At 41.2% G+C, this 13653-nt stretch overlaps 1 protein-coding gene across 4 annotated transcripts in view; it reads right to left on the bottom strand.

Moving 5' to 3' along the window:
- The window catches only part of LOC101832023 (solute carrier organic anion transporter family member 1A5), a 53901-nt gene that overhangs the window by 18856 nt on the left and 21392 nt on the right, over nucleotides 1-13653 (bottom strand). For all 4 annotated transcript variants that reach the window (XM_040743509.1, XM_040743510.1, XM_040743511.1 and 1 more), the window contains exons 5-7: nucleotides 12877-12983; nucleotides 8241-8387; nucleotides 2858-2956 (exon numbers count right to left, since the gene is read on the bottom strand). In XM_040743509.1, coding sequence (XP_040599443.1) covers nucleotides 2858-2956; nucleotides 8241-8387; nucleotides 12877-12983 — 353 coding nt within the window. The remainder of the gene's footprint in view (nucleotides 1-2857; nucleotides 2957-8240; nucleotides 8388-12876; nucleotides 12984-13653) is intronic.

Here is a 13653-nt window from a genome sequence, read left to right on the forward strand (position 1 = left end):
CTATTAAGTAAAGGTAAAATTAAGGAGAAACTCCTAGACTACTACATATCATAATAGTCAAAACTTCATTTTAAAAAGTCAAAATAACCATTTGAGACATATTTAAGGAACTGGCTTTAGCCTGATGTATTCATATTGAGACATATTTAAGGAACCGGCTTATTCATATCTCAAAATATCAGAGTGGGTATGGAAGGGGACTGGAGCAACAGTTCAGTGGCTGAGACTTACTGCTGCCCTGGCAGAGGTCCTGAGTGCTATTCCTAGCACACACATGGAAACTCACTACTCCCTGCAACTCTGATTGTAGGGCTATGAAACCCTCTTCTGACCTCAGCAGGCACCCACATTCATAGTACATACATACATACATACATACATACATACATACATACATACAAAGTCACCTTCCCTAAATATGATATTTGCAGAGGGTGGAAAATAAGAACAAGGACCTTTCATGAATTTAAGGACCCATGAATTCTGCCTATGAAAAAACAGTCTGATGATTAAAGAAAACAATTATGTCCCGACACCAAAGGTTATGCCTGAATTCCTTCATCAAGTAAGTTGCAGACTTAATCACAGGCCCCAGTGTGTACCTTGAGAAAAACTTGTAAAATTAAATGACACTATTGTATATAAAGAAAAATAGATGGTTAAGTGACCACTCATTTAAAGTTTCTCCAGAGTACAACTAAGAATTGAAATCTTCTACTGCCCAAGGCTCAATAGATTACCTAGGCCTCCTCACTGACACCCACATTCAGGGGGCCTTGATCAGTCCCATGCTGGCTTCCCAGGCATCAGCTTGGGTCAGCTGTTTCTGGGGGTTAAACCAGGCCAGTCTTAATCCCTTTGGTCAACAGTCCTCCCTCTCTGTTACTGGCTTTCTTGAGTTCAGCTCAGTGCTTAGCTATGGGAGTCTGCCTCTTCTTCCATCAGCCACTGAATGAAGTTTCTGTTTCCCAGACTCTCTGGCCATGGGATTGTAGGCTGGCATCCCCAGATCTATGTCTAAAATCCATATATGAGAGAGTACATGCCATGTTTCTCCTTTTGTGACTGGGTTACCTCGCTCAGCTAGTATTTATCCCGGGTATACAAATGGACTTTGGACTCCCATCCAACAATGAGAGATGAACTCTCACCCTGAACTCTTGGGGGAGGGTCTAGGCCCTGCCCTGGATGAAATGACAGACTATGGACACCCCCATGGGGGGCCTCACCCTCCCTGGGGAAATGAGGGGATATTGGGGGGTTGGTGGGAGGGCACGGGAGGAAGGGAGAGAAACGGAGAGGGACCTGGAATTGGCATGTGAAGCAACTTTGTTTCTAATTTAAATTTAAATTAAATTAAATTTAAAAATAAAAAATAAAAAAAGAATCAAAATCTTCTAAACTGAAACTGAAACCAGTCACCTGACAGTACAGAAGGAACTGGCTGAAACATACTTAGCATGCTTAAAATGTTGCTAATCAATAATAAAAGCATCATTGCTTCAGAGTGAAGATGTCACGGTGGGAAAATTTAGGGTGATATATATTATTTATTATTACAGCTTTCCTGAGGATTCAGAAAGCAAAGTCAGCCACAAGCCAGTCACCTTTTATCCTAGGGGTCAGAAGCTAGGAGGTGTTAGAACATACTTGTAATCCTAGAAATCAGGATTAAAGAGGTAGATAGATCTCTCTGAGTTCAAGGTCACCCAGGGATACATGAGATTGAATGAATCTAAAAGAGAAATATAGTTCACACCCATAATCCCAGCTCTAGAAGGGTATAAAAGATTGAAGCAGGATCTTCAGGCTTCAGTAGGAGGCATTCATTTTCCAGCCCCACTGAAGATAGGAGCATTCAGTCTCCATCCAGGCTGAGGAGAGCTTGGTGTCAGGCCTTTCATCCTGAGGTAGAGACAAGGGTTTGCTTTGCTTTTCTGATGTTCAGCTTGAAATCTGAACACCAATATCAGTATCTGAGCATTTATTTTTTTGTGTGTTACAAAAACTTATACAAAGAAAATATTTGCTTGTGGAATTCTAAAGAAAACAGGTAACTTGTCATCTTAATGTAAAGATTTCTTCTTATGTAAAGATTTTAACTTGCTATTGGAAAGTAACATTTGGTTATGAGGTAAACTTTTCTTGCATAGAAACCTATGTATTAGGATGTATAAAAGGGATAAGGAAGAATAAGTGACGGAAGGAAAAATATCGAGGAAGAAATAGAAGGGAATCATTAGGGAATAAGTGAAATGGTAACATCAGCAAAGATGTAGCAAGAGAACAATTGTGAATAGAAAATAGAAGAAAAACAACAGGGTAACAGAACAGAACTGACAGAGAACACAGTAAGAACAACCACCTGAGAGAAAAATAAAACGAATACTTAAACTTTGGTACTCATATACAGTTCCCATGTGTGTCTGAACATCTCTGTCCAGTAGTTTACCCACTTTTCATCCCCTTTCCAGTTTCTCTAATCTACTGGGGACGGGGCCCCTTGGTGGCAATATATTTTCCAGCAGTGAATCAGTAATTCTGCCTGTCATGTGAAACCTTTTACGTTGGTGTTAATCACGCAATGGATCTCCTTTACTATCCACAGTGGCAGCCTCCTTGACAAACATCTACATGAGTCACCCTTCTGAGACCAAAGGCGAGGCTGAAATGTGGTAATGAGGAGAATGTTGAATTTTTAATCAGAAGGCTATATCCTCACTTCTGCTCATCTTAGGTCTGCAATCTGTACGTGGTGATAAAATGGCTAGCCGAGAATTGGAGGAGTCAGTGGTATAGCAATCTGGAGCACTCTGCATTCTAGAGACAGGGAATGTATAAATAAAATATATTTTACCTGTATTCACAGACCCAGTGTCTACATAAATGGTTGCACAGAAGGATGCCAAGAAGAGTCCAATCAAAGGGCCAAGAATCTTCCCTGTTTCTAAAATCCCTGGGAGTAAACAAAGATAGGAAGTTACACAACCACACGGAGATCTTGCTTGCACAAAAAGCCTTGAGACTGAATACTGAATTGTTTTTAATCTTAGATTTCTTTTCATTCCTTGGCAGAACAGGGTATCCAGTAGGCTACGCAAGTGCTCTACACCTGAGCTACACCCCACTACTTCAGATATTCCTATATACTCTACTTATAAAAATTTAAGCTTGGCATGTATATGTACATATATATGCTACATGTACATATGTGTGACATGTAGGTACATTGGTTTATATAAATACTGAGAAAGGAGCCCTCCCATATTGTTTCAATATAGAATGGCTCCCAGAAGGTAATATGCTATAGATTTGTTTCCCAGGAGGCACCGCTGGAGACCAACGGAACCCTTCCAATGGAGGGGGTGGTGTTGAGTCTTCAGGTCATCAGGAGTAGAACCATAGACCTTTCCTCATTCTGCTTTACTTCCCAGTCACAAGATGAATGATGTCACTCCTCCCTTCCTTCCACCATAATGAGTTTCCCTGTGACAAACCTCCAAAACAGACAGCCCAGGGACATATACCAAAAACTCCAAAGCAGTGAGCCAAATGAAACCTTTGTCTTTATCAACTATTATCTCAGGTATTTATTAGTGATAGAAATCTGACTGATAGCAACCTTGATTCTTATCTAAATTTAAACTGGAAAATAAAATTAAAAAAAAAAGAAATCTGACTGATACAAGGGCTTCATCACTGAAAGCCACATCCCAAATTCTCTTTTATGCTGAGTTAAAGGCCAAGACTGTACTATCACAGCATTCCCACCAAAACTATGATGGGAGCAAGGTCCTTTCAATGCTTCCAGAGCCATGCTTTCAAAGGGACTGTGTGATGCTTATATTTTATTGTCAACTGAACACCACCTAGAGCTAGATACCTGGGAGGAGAGTCTTAATGAAGTATTGTCTCTAGTGGGTTTTCCTGTGGACACGTCAGCAGGAGATTGTCCTGATTAAGTTAACTGATGTGAGAAGACCCAGCCCACTGTGGGCAGCACCATTCCCTAGGGAGGGAGTCATCAGCTGTATAAGAGTGGAGAAAGATCTGAGCAGCACCATGCATGAAAAGACACAAGAGTGCGCGCTTTTACTCCCTCTGCTCTGGTGGGTGTGACCAGCTGCTTCAGAAATCCTGCTACTGTGGATTCTCTGTTGTGATACAATTGTAAGCAAAAGGAAGCCCACTAAAACCAAGGTTAAATTGTCTCACAGAAAGCCGACCTCACCTGGCTTCTGTGAAAGCACCCCCAGCATCTCCCAACTTATGTGAGTTCAGAATCTCTGCTGAGCCATCCCTGCTCACAGAAAATCCAGACAGGGAGAAGTTCAACTTCCTGCCTTCTCTTCACTTTCCATGTCTTTTCCTCCTCCTCTGTGGTTCTGTGGCTTAGTCCTCCTCTGTGAGCCTGAGATCCCAACACCAAGTGCTTCTGTCTTCCTTGTTCTCTCAAACACTCCCTGCTGTTTGATTCCTTCTATCCAAGGATTCCTGCAAGATCTCCAACCTCCACTCTTCATTCCTGCCCTCTACTGTCTCCTGGACTCCTCATTCTGTTCAGATGCTTCCTGATTCTAAGATGCTAACTCTCTTGGCACCAGTGACCTCCATCATGGATAACTTTTTCCAGTTTCAGTCTTTATTCTCTTAACTTACTTGACATTGTTTATTCTCTTAACTTACTTGACATTGTTGGCCAACTCCTCAACTGTCTGCTTTGTTCTAACACCTTCTCCTAACTATACATTCATTGTTCCCTTTGTTCTCATGGAAACACTTTTGACTTTTCATCCACAAACTCTACCCACTAAGTAGAAGGGACCCCCAGTGTGTGGACCTTAATTTTCTCAGTACGTATGTGTCTTCCCAAGGCAACCTCATTTCTTCTTGATTTAACTTGTTGCCCAGCATTGATAAATCTCAGGTTTATATTTGGCTTCTGTATCTATTATGCTACATAGTCATACAAGCAACTGTATTCCTAAATTCTTATTTGTTTTATAGTTAGTTGTATATACACATAATAATATAGCTACTTTTCTTTTTTCTTTTATTATTTTAATTTTAAATAGCTTGTTTCACATATCAATCCCAGTTCCCTCTCCCTCTCCTCCTCCCACACCCCGGTACTATCCCCCCAGCCTCCCACCCTATCGCCACTTCCTTCCACATAGGGGATATCTAGAGTCTGTCATTTCACTTAGGGCAGGGTCCAGGCACTCCCCTAAGAGTCCAGGCTGAGAGAGCATGCCTCTTTGTGTTATGGACATATGAAGTCCGTTTGTATGCCACGGATAAACACTGATCCATTGCCCAGGGCCTCCTCACTGACTCTCACATTCAGGGGGTCTGGATCAGTCCCATGCTGGCCTCCCAGCTGTTGGTCTGGGGTCTAAGAGCTCCCCCTTGTTCAGATCGGCTGTCTCTGCAGGTTTTGCCAGCCCATTCTTTGCCAATTTGCTCATTGTTCCTCTCTCTCTGTTACTGGGTTCCATGGGTTCAGTGTTTAACTGTGGTGTTTGCCTCTGCTTCCATCAGTCACTGGATGAAGGCAACAGGATGGTTATAGACATCAAGTTCACTATCAGGAATAGGCATTCAAGGTGGTTTCTCCACTATTGCTTAGCTTGCCAGTTGGTGTCATCCCTTTAGATCACTAGAGGTCTCACTGGTGCCAGATCTGTCTTCTAATCTATGATTCCCTCTTCCCTCTATTCTACCCCCCACTCAACCTTCCTGTTCCCCCATGACCCCTCTCTTCCTCTTCTCCCCCTCTCTTCTTCCCAGCTCCCACTCCCCTCACCCCTCGCCGTGTTCCCAATCTGTTCAGAAGATCTTGCCTCATTCCTCTTCTCTGGGGTACCATGCATATCTCTTAGGTTATTTCCTGTTTCCCAGACTCTCTGTCAGTGGAAGTGCAGACTGGCACTATCCTGATACATGTCTAAAATCCATATATGAGTGAGTACATACCATGTTTGTGTTTTTGTGACTGGGTTACCTCACTCAGGATGGTTTCTTCTAGTGCCACCTGAGGATGTGGAGAGAAAGGAACACTTCTCTACTGCTGGTGGGAATGCCACTTTGGAAATCAGTATGGAGATTCCTCAGGAAAATGGGAATCAATCTACCACAAGACCCAGCAATTCCACTCTTAGGCATATATCCAAAAGATGCAAATTCATACAACAAGGACATCAGCTCCACTATGTTCATAGCAGCATTATTTGTAATAGCCAGAACCTGGAAGCAACCTCAACTGAAGAGTGGGTAGAGAAAATGTGGTACATTTACACAATGGAGTATTACTCTGCAGAAAAAAACAATGGAATATAGCTATTTATTTATAAAACTAACCATAAGATACATGAATCATGAATCTTACATCAATATAGGTACTATTATATTTTATGTATGTATTGTGGAGGGCCCTAAATAAGAATGGCCTAATAGAAACCATCCTAATATTCCTACTATATTCTTAGAGACTAACATTTAGTTAAGTTTCTATTTCTCTGTACTGCATATTTTCAAGGCCTGCAGTCCAGGCTCTCCCACCCTTCTGCCACCTGGCCTGCAGTCCAGACTCCTCCTGCTTCAGACTTGTGTCCTTGGAACATAGCCTGCCAACAAGAATTTCTGCTTCCCCGCCCTTCTGCTACCTGCCCTATTTAAGGCGTGTTGGTGCTTTTATTGATCACAACACTGTCTTGTCCCCGTCTCTCATGTCTCTTCTCCCCCCATTCTCAGTCCCTCTCCGAGGGTCCCCGTTGACTGACCCCTTGGGCAGGGGCATTTATGTACACAATTTCTAGCCTTTTGATAAAGAGAGTCATATTCTAACAGTTTATTGCAGGAAAGTGCTTATATTTTTCTTAGATGTCTTTGAATGTATTTAAAGGAAATGACTAGCACTAGAAAAAATTATTGCCAAATCAATAAGTCCCCAAAAAGGTATTTTAAATATAATTAATCTCAATGTATTCTAACCTTATTCCTGTTTTCACTTTTCCCCGTTTTTCTTGATTATTTGTTTGTTTTAAATAATATGTATATATTAATTGAAAACATCTCTATATACAAAGTCATAGAGTTATAATCAACTACCAAATTAAGAATCAAAGCAAAGTATCCTTAATAAACTAAGATAATTTAAGAGAAAACATAAGAAGGTTTACACTAAATTGGCTCTTGCCTGTGAGATGCATGGATTTTTTTAAAAAGATGTTTTTCAAGCCAGGTTGTGGTGGCACACGCGTTTGATCCCAGCACTCAGGTGGCAGAGGCAGGTGCATCTCTGTGAGTTCAAAGACCAGCTTGGTCTACAAGAGATAGTTCCAGGACAGCCTCCAAAACCACAGAGAAACCTGTCCTGAAAAACCAAGAAAAAGATATTTTCAACTAACACAAACAAGAAAATTAACTTGAATATCTGTTAAAACCATGAAAAGATCTACCTGTGTAGAACAAGGAGTCATAAGGAAGGAAACTGTGTCATCATCGAGAAGCAGGGTGCAGAGCCCCAAGTAGTAAAGAGAGGAGAGGGTAAATAAGAAACAGCTGGTGCCCATGGAAGAGGAGACATGATTAAAACTGCTTGGTAGGCTTCTCCTGCCAGAACTCTTACATGAATACAACAAAAGAAAACACTAAGTGCCAGACAGAAAGGTCAACAGGTAAAGGCATTTGTCCATCAAACCTGGACCAAGGGCCCGAGTTCAATGTCCAGGCTAACTCTCAAAAGTTGTCTTCTGATCACCACACTGGCAATAAAATGCACACACCCATACCCACCCACCCACACATGCACACATGCACAGAAGTAAAACAATGTTTTAAAATGCTAGACATAAAATGTTCTGTAATAAAGTTGTAATAACTTATAGGTGGAAGAATAATAACCCAAAAGCAGCAAAAATAGAAAAAAGAAAAAAAACACGATTGAATCTAAGGAAAGATATCCAGGGAATATAGGTGGATCTCTCACGGTTTAGGGATAATGTGGTAGCATCCGAAGACTGCAGGGTCCGCAGGTCAGAGGGATCTCCATAAGTGAGAAGCTGCTTGATGAAGCAGCCTGTCTGCAGCTGCCGCTTAACTCCCCCATTGAACAATCTTACGCCCATGGCAGTTTGCTCACCATTCAGTAAACACAATGTGTCAAAACCAATAACTGATTTCCTCCCTCCCAGAAATTGCTTTCCTAATAATGATCCCAAGTCTGATTTCAAACTTACCAATGTATAAAGGGGAGTTTTCAGATTTGGCAAAATCGTCTATGTAGGAAATACCCAAGGGCATGATGGGAGTTTCACCAATTCCACGGATAAGATTTCCTACCATTACATATATCCACATTGAGGATTTAATTTCTTTTTCACACTCTACATTAAAACAAAAGAAAACTACATGAACATTTTGACAGTCAAATGTTACTGACAGTTAATTAAAAGTACTCCTCTCTCCTTCCCTCCCTCCCTCCTTTCTTTTCTTACTTTATTTTTTTTGATTTTTCAAGACAGGGTTTCTCTGTAGCATTGGAGCCTGTCCTAGAACTTGTTCTGTACACCAGACTGGTCTCAAACTCAAATAGATAAACCTACCTTTGCCTCTTGAGTGCTGGGATTAAAGGCATGCACAACCATTGCCAGGCTTCAAAGTTTTCTTTAAGTGTTTCTTTGGTCACAAGCTCATGATGGCTATTAAGTGACTTACATGCTATGCTGACTGTGCATCACTGAGTGACCCCTACTGCTTATTTTGTAATCATAATTATCAAGTGAGTATAAGTGCTATCCCAAAGCCTACTTGGGTGGGAATGATGAGTCTCCAAGTAAATACCTCATTCCAATTCAGAGTTTAGTGGAAACACATTGGCTGTGAGAATTTACACCAAAGAAATAGGCAAACAGTCAATGGAATAAATATATATATATGTATGTATATATATATTTCCTCTTATTGTTTGATGAATAAAACACTGTTTGGCCAATAGGCAGTAGAGGCAGGAAGATAGGCAGGGCTAGGGGACTAGGAGAAGCCTGGGAGAGAGATGCTCCAATAGATTCCATAACGACTAAAACAGAGTAATAGGTCTGGCAGTCTCTGGTAAGCCAATACTACTTGGAAATACATAGATTTATAGAAATGGGTTAATCATTAAGACAGAGCTAGCCAGTAAGAAACTCTAGCCACCAACCAACAGTTTAATAATTAATATAAATCTCTGTGTGGTTGTTTGGGGCTGAAGATAGCGGCTGTGGGACCTGATGGGTCAGGAAACTCCAGTAACAAACAGTAAAACTAGGAATTTCTCTCGCCTCCAGGCACTCAGATGTCCACCAACCAGTGGAGCCAGTTATTTAATGTGTGCACTGCCTCATTCCTCCACAACTTTGAGGAGGGAAAAAGAAAAAGAATCACAGATGTGTGTATGTCTCTGACAGTTCATGCTGTATTACACAACACAAAGAAGACTGATGGAAGCTTGAACTCCACACAGACCCTATTACTTTGTAGAAATTAAATATTTAACTGAATGGCAATCATGCTTTTTTCTATACATTCCATTCTTTACTATCAACCATCAGATCAAATAGCAGAGGAATAACACAAGCTAGGCCAAATGAACTTGAAAGGAAAAAGGACAAACCTTTGAAAGTTTGTATGCACCTCCATAGTTTGCCCTAAGCTGAATGAACTTCAACTTCCTAGGGAAGCTTGATGTTGTATTTTCAGAAAAGTGAAAGACAATGCACCCTCTGCTAAATGTCCTAAGCACAACTAGGCCATAAGGTGTAACTCTCACTTATTCCTAGTTGAAGTAAAATCAGTTTCCATCTCTAGGAGTTCAGATTCTTATCTTTGATAGACACAATGATTTCTGTCTACAGATCACAGGGAGACTCTCAATCTTTGTCTAAGGAAGAACTAAAGGCATCAGACACTGAAAGAATCAAGTGCTTTCCTTAGGCTCTGCACATGGGGAAGATTTTAATTTATCTACTGTAATGCCAGGAGTACAAGGGGTGGCTTTTCAAAAGTTAGTTCAAGAGTTAAGAACAGCTAGCATGGAGAACACTGTTTTAGGTTGCTTTGCACATGGGGATGATGGGGGAAGTCCTTCTGTGTTTATGTTTGTCTTATTGGTTGATAAATAAAGTACTGTTGGCCAATAGCAAAGCATGATTGATGGGACTAGGAGTCGAGGAGGAGTCTGGGAAATGTAGTCAAGAGTATGGATTCACGATACGATCCCAGGAAGAGAGAACATATGAGGCTGGCAGCCTCGGTAAGATAAGAACTTATAGAAATATATATATTAGTAGTTATGGGTAATACTTAAGACAGAACTATCCAATGAGAAGCCCCAGACATTGGCTGACAGCATTGTAACTAATAAAGTCTCTGTGTGTTATTTGGGGTTGATGCGGCCCTGGGACTAGGCTAGCAGGAAGAATCCTCATTACATGGGGAGACTTAACTTATCCACAAAAAATCCAAGAACACCAGGGTTGGATTTCCAAAGTCAGTTCAGGAGGTGAGAATAGACTAGAATGGAGGACACTGTTTCGGGTTGATTTGCTTAGATGGCTTCTGTGGCTCAGAGCTTCAAGATGGCTGCTCATTGAATCTCAGTTATTTTGATCTCCACAGACTCCCTGAGAGCTTTGGAGGTTTCTGATAATTTGGGGAGCATGAATCTAGCATAGGAGGGAGAAGTTTTGGCCTGTGGTGTTCTTTCTGTGACAGTTCCATGTGTTGTGTCCAGGGTATGTGTTGGGTCCTTGAGCATATTTTAAATACTTTTTAAAATATATATGTAGATATCTATTCCTCCATGAGCATTTGGGAATGTGTGCAGTTTCCGAAGGGGGCCATAATTGGGCACCCTAAACCCCAGGACTGGAATGACAGGGCCTTGGAAGCAACTTGATGTCAGCGCTAGGAACAAATCAGGCACTCTGTAAGAATAATACGGTACTCTGAATGGAAATATCCCCCAAGAGGCTCCAGTATTAAACACTTAGTCTCCAGTTGGTGACGCTCTTTGGGGAGGTGGAGGAAGAATGTCCCTGGAGATGGACTCTGAGAAGTTAAAGCCTCACTCTACTCCAGTCTGCTCATTTTGCCTCATGCTGAAAGTTGAGATGAGAACTCCTAATTTCCTGCAACTGTTGCCATTCTACCTGCCATGAATGACTCTCATTCCCCTGGAACAGTCATTTTTTAACCTGTAGGCTGCATCTCTTTTGGGGAGTTCATATGTCCCTTTCACAGGGCTCACATAAGACCATTTGAATACATAGATGTATATTACGATTCTTAACAGTAGCAAAATTACAGCTATAAAGGAACAATAAAGCAATTTTATGATTGATGGTGCCCACAATATGAGGAACTGTATTAAATTGTTTCAGTACAAAGAAGGTTGAGACCCACAGTTCTAGAATCATAAGCATAAATATATTCTTCCGTGTATAAGTTTCCTTGGCCATGGTATTCTATCAAAGTGAAAGAAAAGTAACTATACATGCATTAAGTATTTCTACATATCTGGCTGTGTCCATGAGTGCGTGTACAGAAACAGGTCAACAGGGCTCCAAAATAATCATTGGGTTGATTTGCTGGTCAAGTCATAAAATTTGTTGACAGAGTCACAAGACCGGCAGTAATAGGTACTAAAAGTTAAGAGGCGGGCCTAATTGGAACAAGTGGGATATGGGGAAGGCATGGCCACAGAGGCTATATCTTCCCACTTCCTGAATCTTGTTTTCTATTCACTTGCCCCAAAAGAAGTGCAGAAGATCATCAGCCAACACTCATGTCACAGTGACATTCTTTCTATAAGCATGTGTCAAAATGACCATGAAGCCTCTAAAAGAGTGAGTGAAAGCATGCCTTTCCTCCCTTGAGTTGTTCGGAATTTTGATTATAGTGATGCAAAAGCTACTAGCTGTATAGGAAAGGGAGGAGCCAGGACCACAGTGCCTGAACACATAGGAAGTAAGGAAAGCACTGCACTTTGGTTGAAATGTAAATAATGTCTCTCTTCAATTCATGGGTAAGCAAGGAATTCAGAACTGTAACACCTGTTATTCCAAGGTGTATCGGGTACATGGCACAGATCCAGGAAAGTATCTTTCTGCCTGTTATTCTTGTCTAATAACTGTGATGGATAGTTTTTTTGCTAAGTTGACTCAAACTTAAGTCTGAGAAGAAGGAATCTCAGTTGAAGAGAACTGACTCCATCAGAATGGCCTGTGGGCATGTGTAGGAGACATTTTCTTCTTGGCTAATTGACGTGAGATTGCACAGACCATCCTAGGGCAGCTGGGTCTCGGCTTTATAAGAAAGGTAGATTAGCGAGCCAAAGGCACTAGCCAGTGTGCAGCACTCCTCAGCGGTCTCTGCTTTAGTCTCTCTATGCAGGTTCCTTGAATTGCCTCATGGTTGGGTACAATTTGTAATATAGAAATCTCTTTCCTACCTAAGTTGGTTTTAGTCCATGTTTTATTAATGCAATAGAAAATTGAACTAGACAAATCACATAGATTTCACCACGTGTCTGAATTCAACCTTCTAAATTGTTTTCCCTTCTGGGAATAACTTTGCAATGGTGCAGGAGTGGATATCTTTGGATTATTTTTAAAACACCTACTTTAAGAAACAAATGAGTCTTAATAAGTATATTCAAATTCAGGAGGCAGAGTATTCTATCTTATTAGACAAATCCCTTCCCTGAAGAGAGAAGTAAAGCTTGTCATTTGTACTAAATGCATACTAAACCCACTGTCACCTTCAAAGCCCTTCATAAAAGAATATTCTCTGACTGAGTCTCTGAGAAGAAAGCAAGAAGAAGCATGAGTCAACCTGCTGGGTCCGGTGTTGGCATTGAGGTCTCGGTTCTATTTCCTGAACACAATAAACTGTTTGAAGACAAGTTGCTTGAAGGTGAAATCGCCTTTTCATATTCGTATCTGTGTGAACAAAGCAAAAATTCACTGTGAGGGACTGAGTTCAATGAGAGCCTCTGTGGATTTCTGAGACCACAGCATCCACAGCCTATGCAGCCATGTTCCCACAGCAGTCATTCTAACCATCATAAATCCTATTGCAGGGCCAGAGAAATAACTTCAAACCTGAAAATCACATAAAGGTAGAAGGAGAGGAATGACTCCATAAAGTACTCCTCTGATCTCTACATGTGAACACCTACACACACTATGCATACACAATCACACACACACACTCACTCACGCACACACACACACACGCATGCACACATGCACACACACACGTGCAGGCAGGCACGCACACACAAATCTGTATCATTAGGCTGGGCATGTAGTGCTGGGGTTAAAGGTCATAACTGCATCAACAGGATGTACTGGCCCATGCCTCTCACCCTACCACTTGAGAGGTAAGAGGCATCAGAAGCTCAAGGTCACCCTCAGCTATGCAGCTGGTCTGAGGCTATTCCACCTACATGTAGACACAAGAGCTTACTGTAAAAAAGGATCATCTTTCTTGGTGATTATCAAGTTCTTTAAATGACAGAAAGGTGTTTTGAAATAAAAAAAACCGGGAATGCCCATTTTCTCACAGATAAAGAGTTCTAAACATGAAGATGTGGTTCAGTTGGAATAC

Source organism: Mesocricetus auratus, unplaced genomic scaffold (genome assembly GCF_017639785.1).
Source record: "Mesocricetus auratus isolate SY011 unplaced genomic scaffold, BCM_Maur_2.0 Super-Scaffold_100001, whole genome shotgun sequence".
Taxonomy (NCBI): domain Eukaryota; kingdom Metazoa; phylum Chordata; class Mammalia; order Rodentia; family Cricetidae; genus Mesocricetus; species Mesocricetus auratus.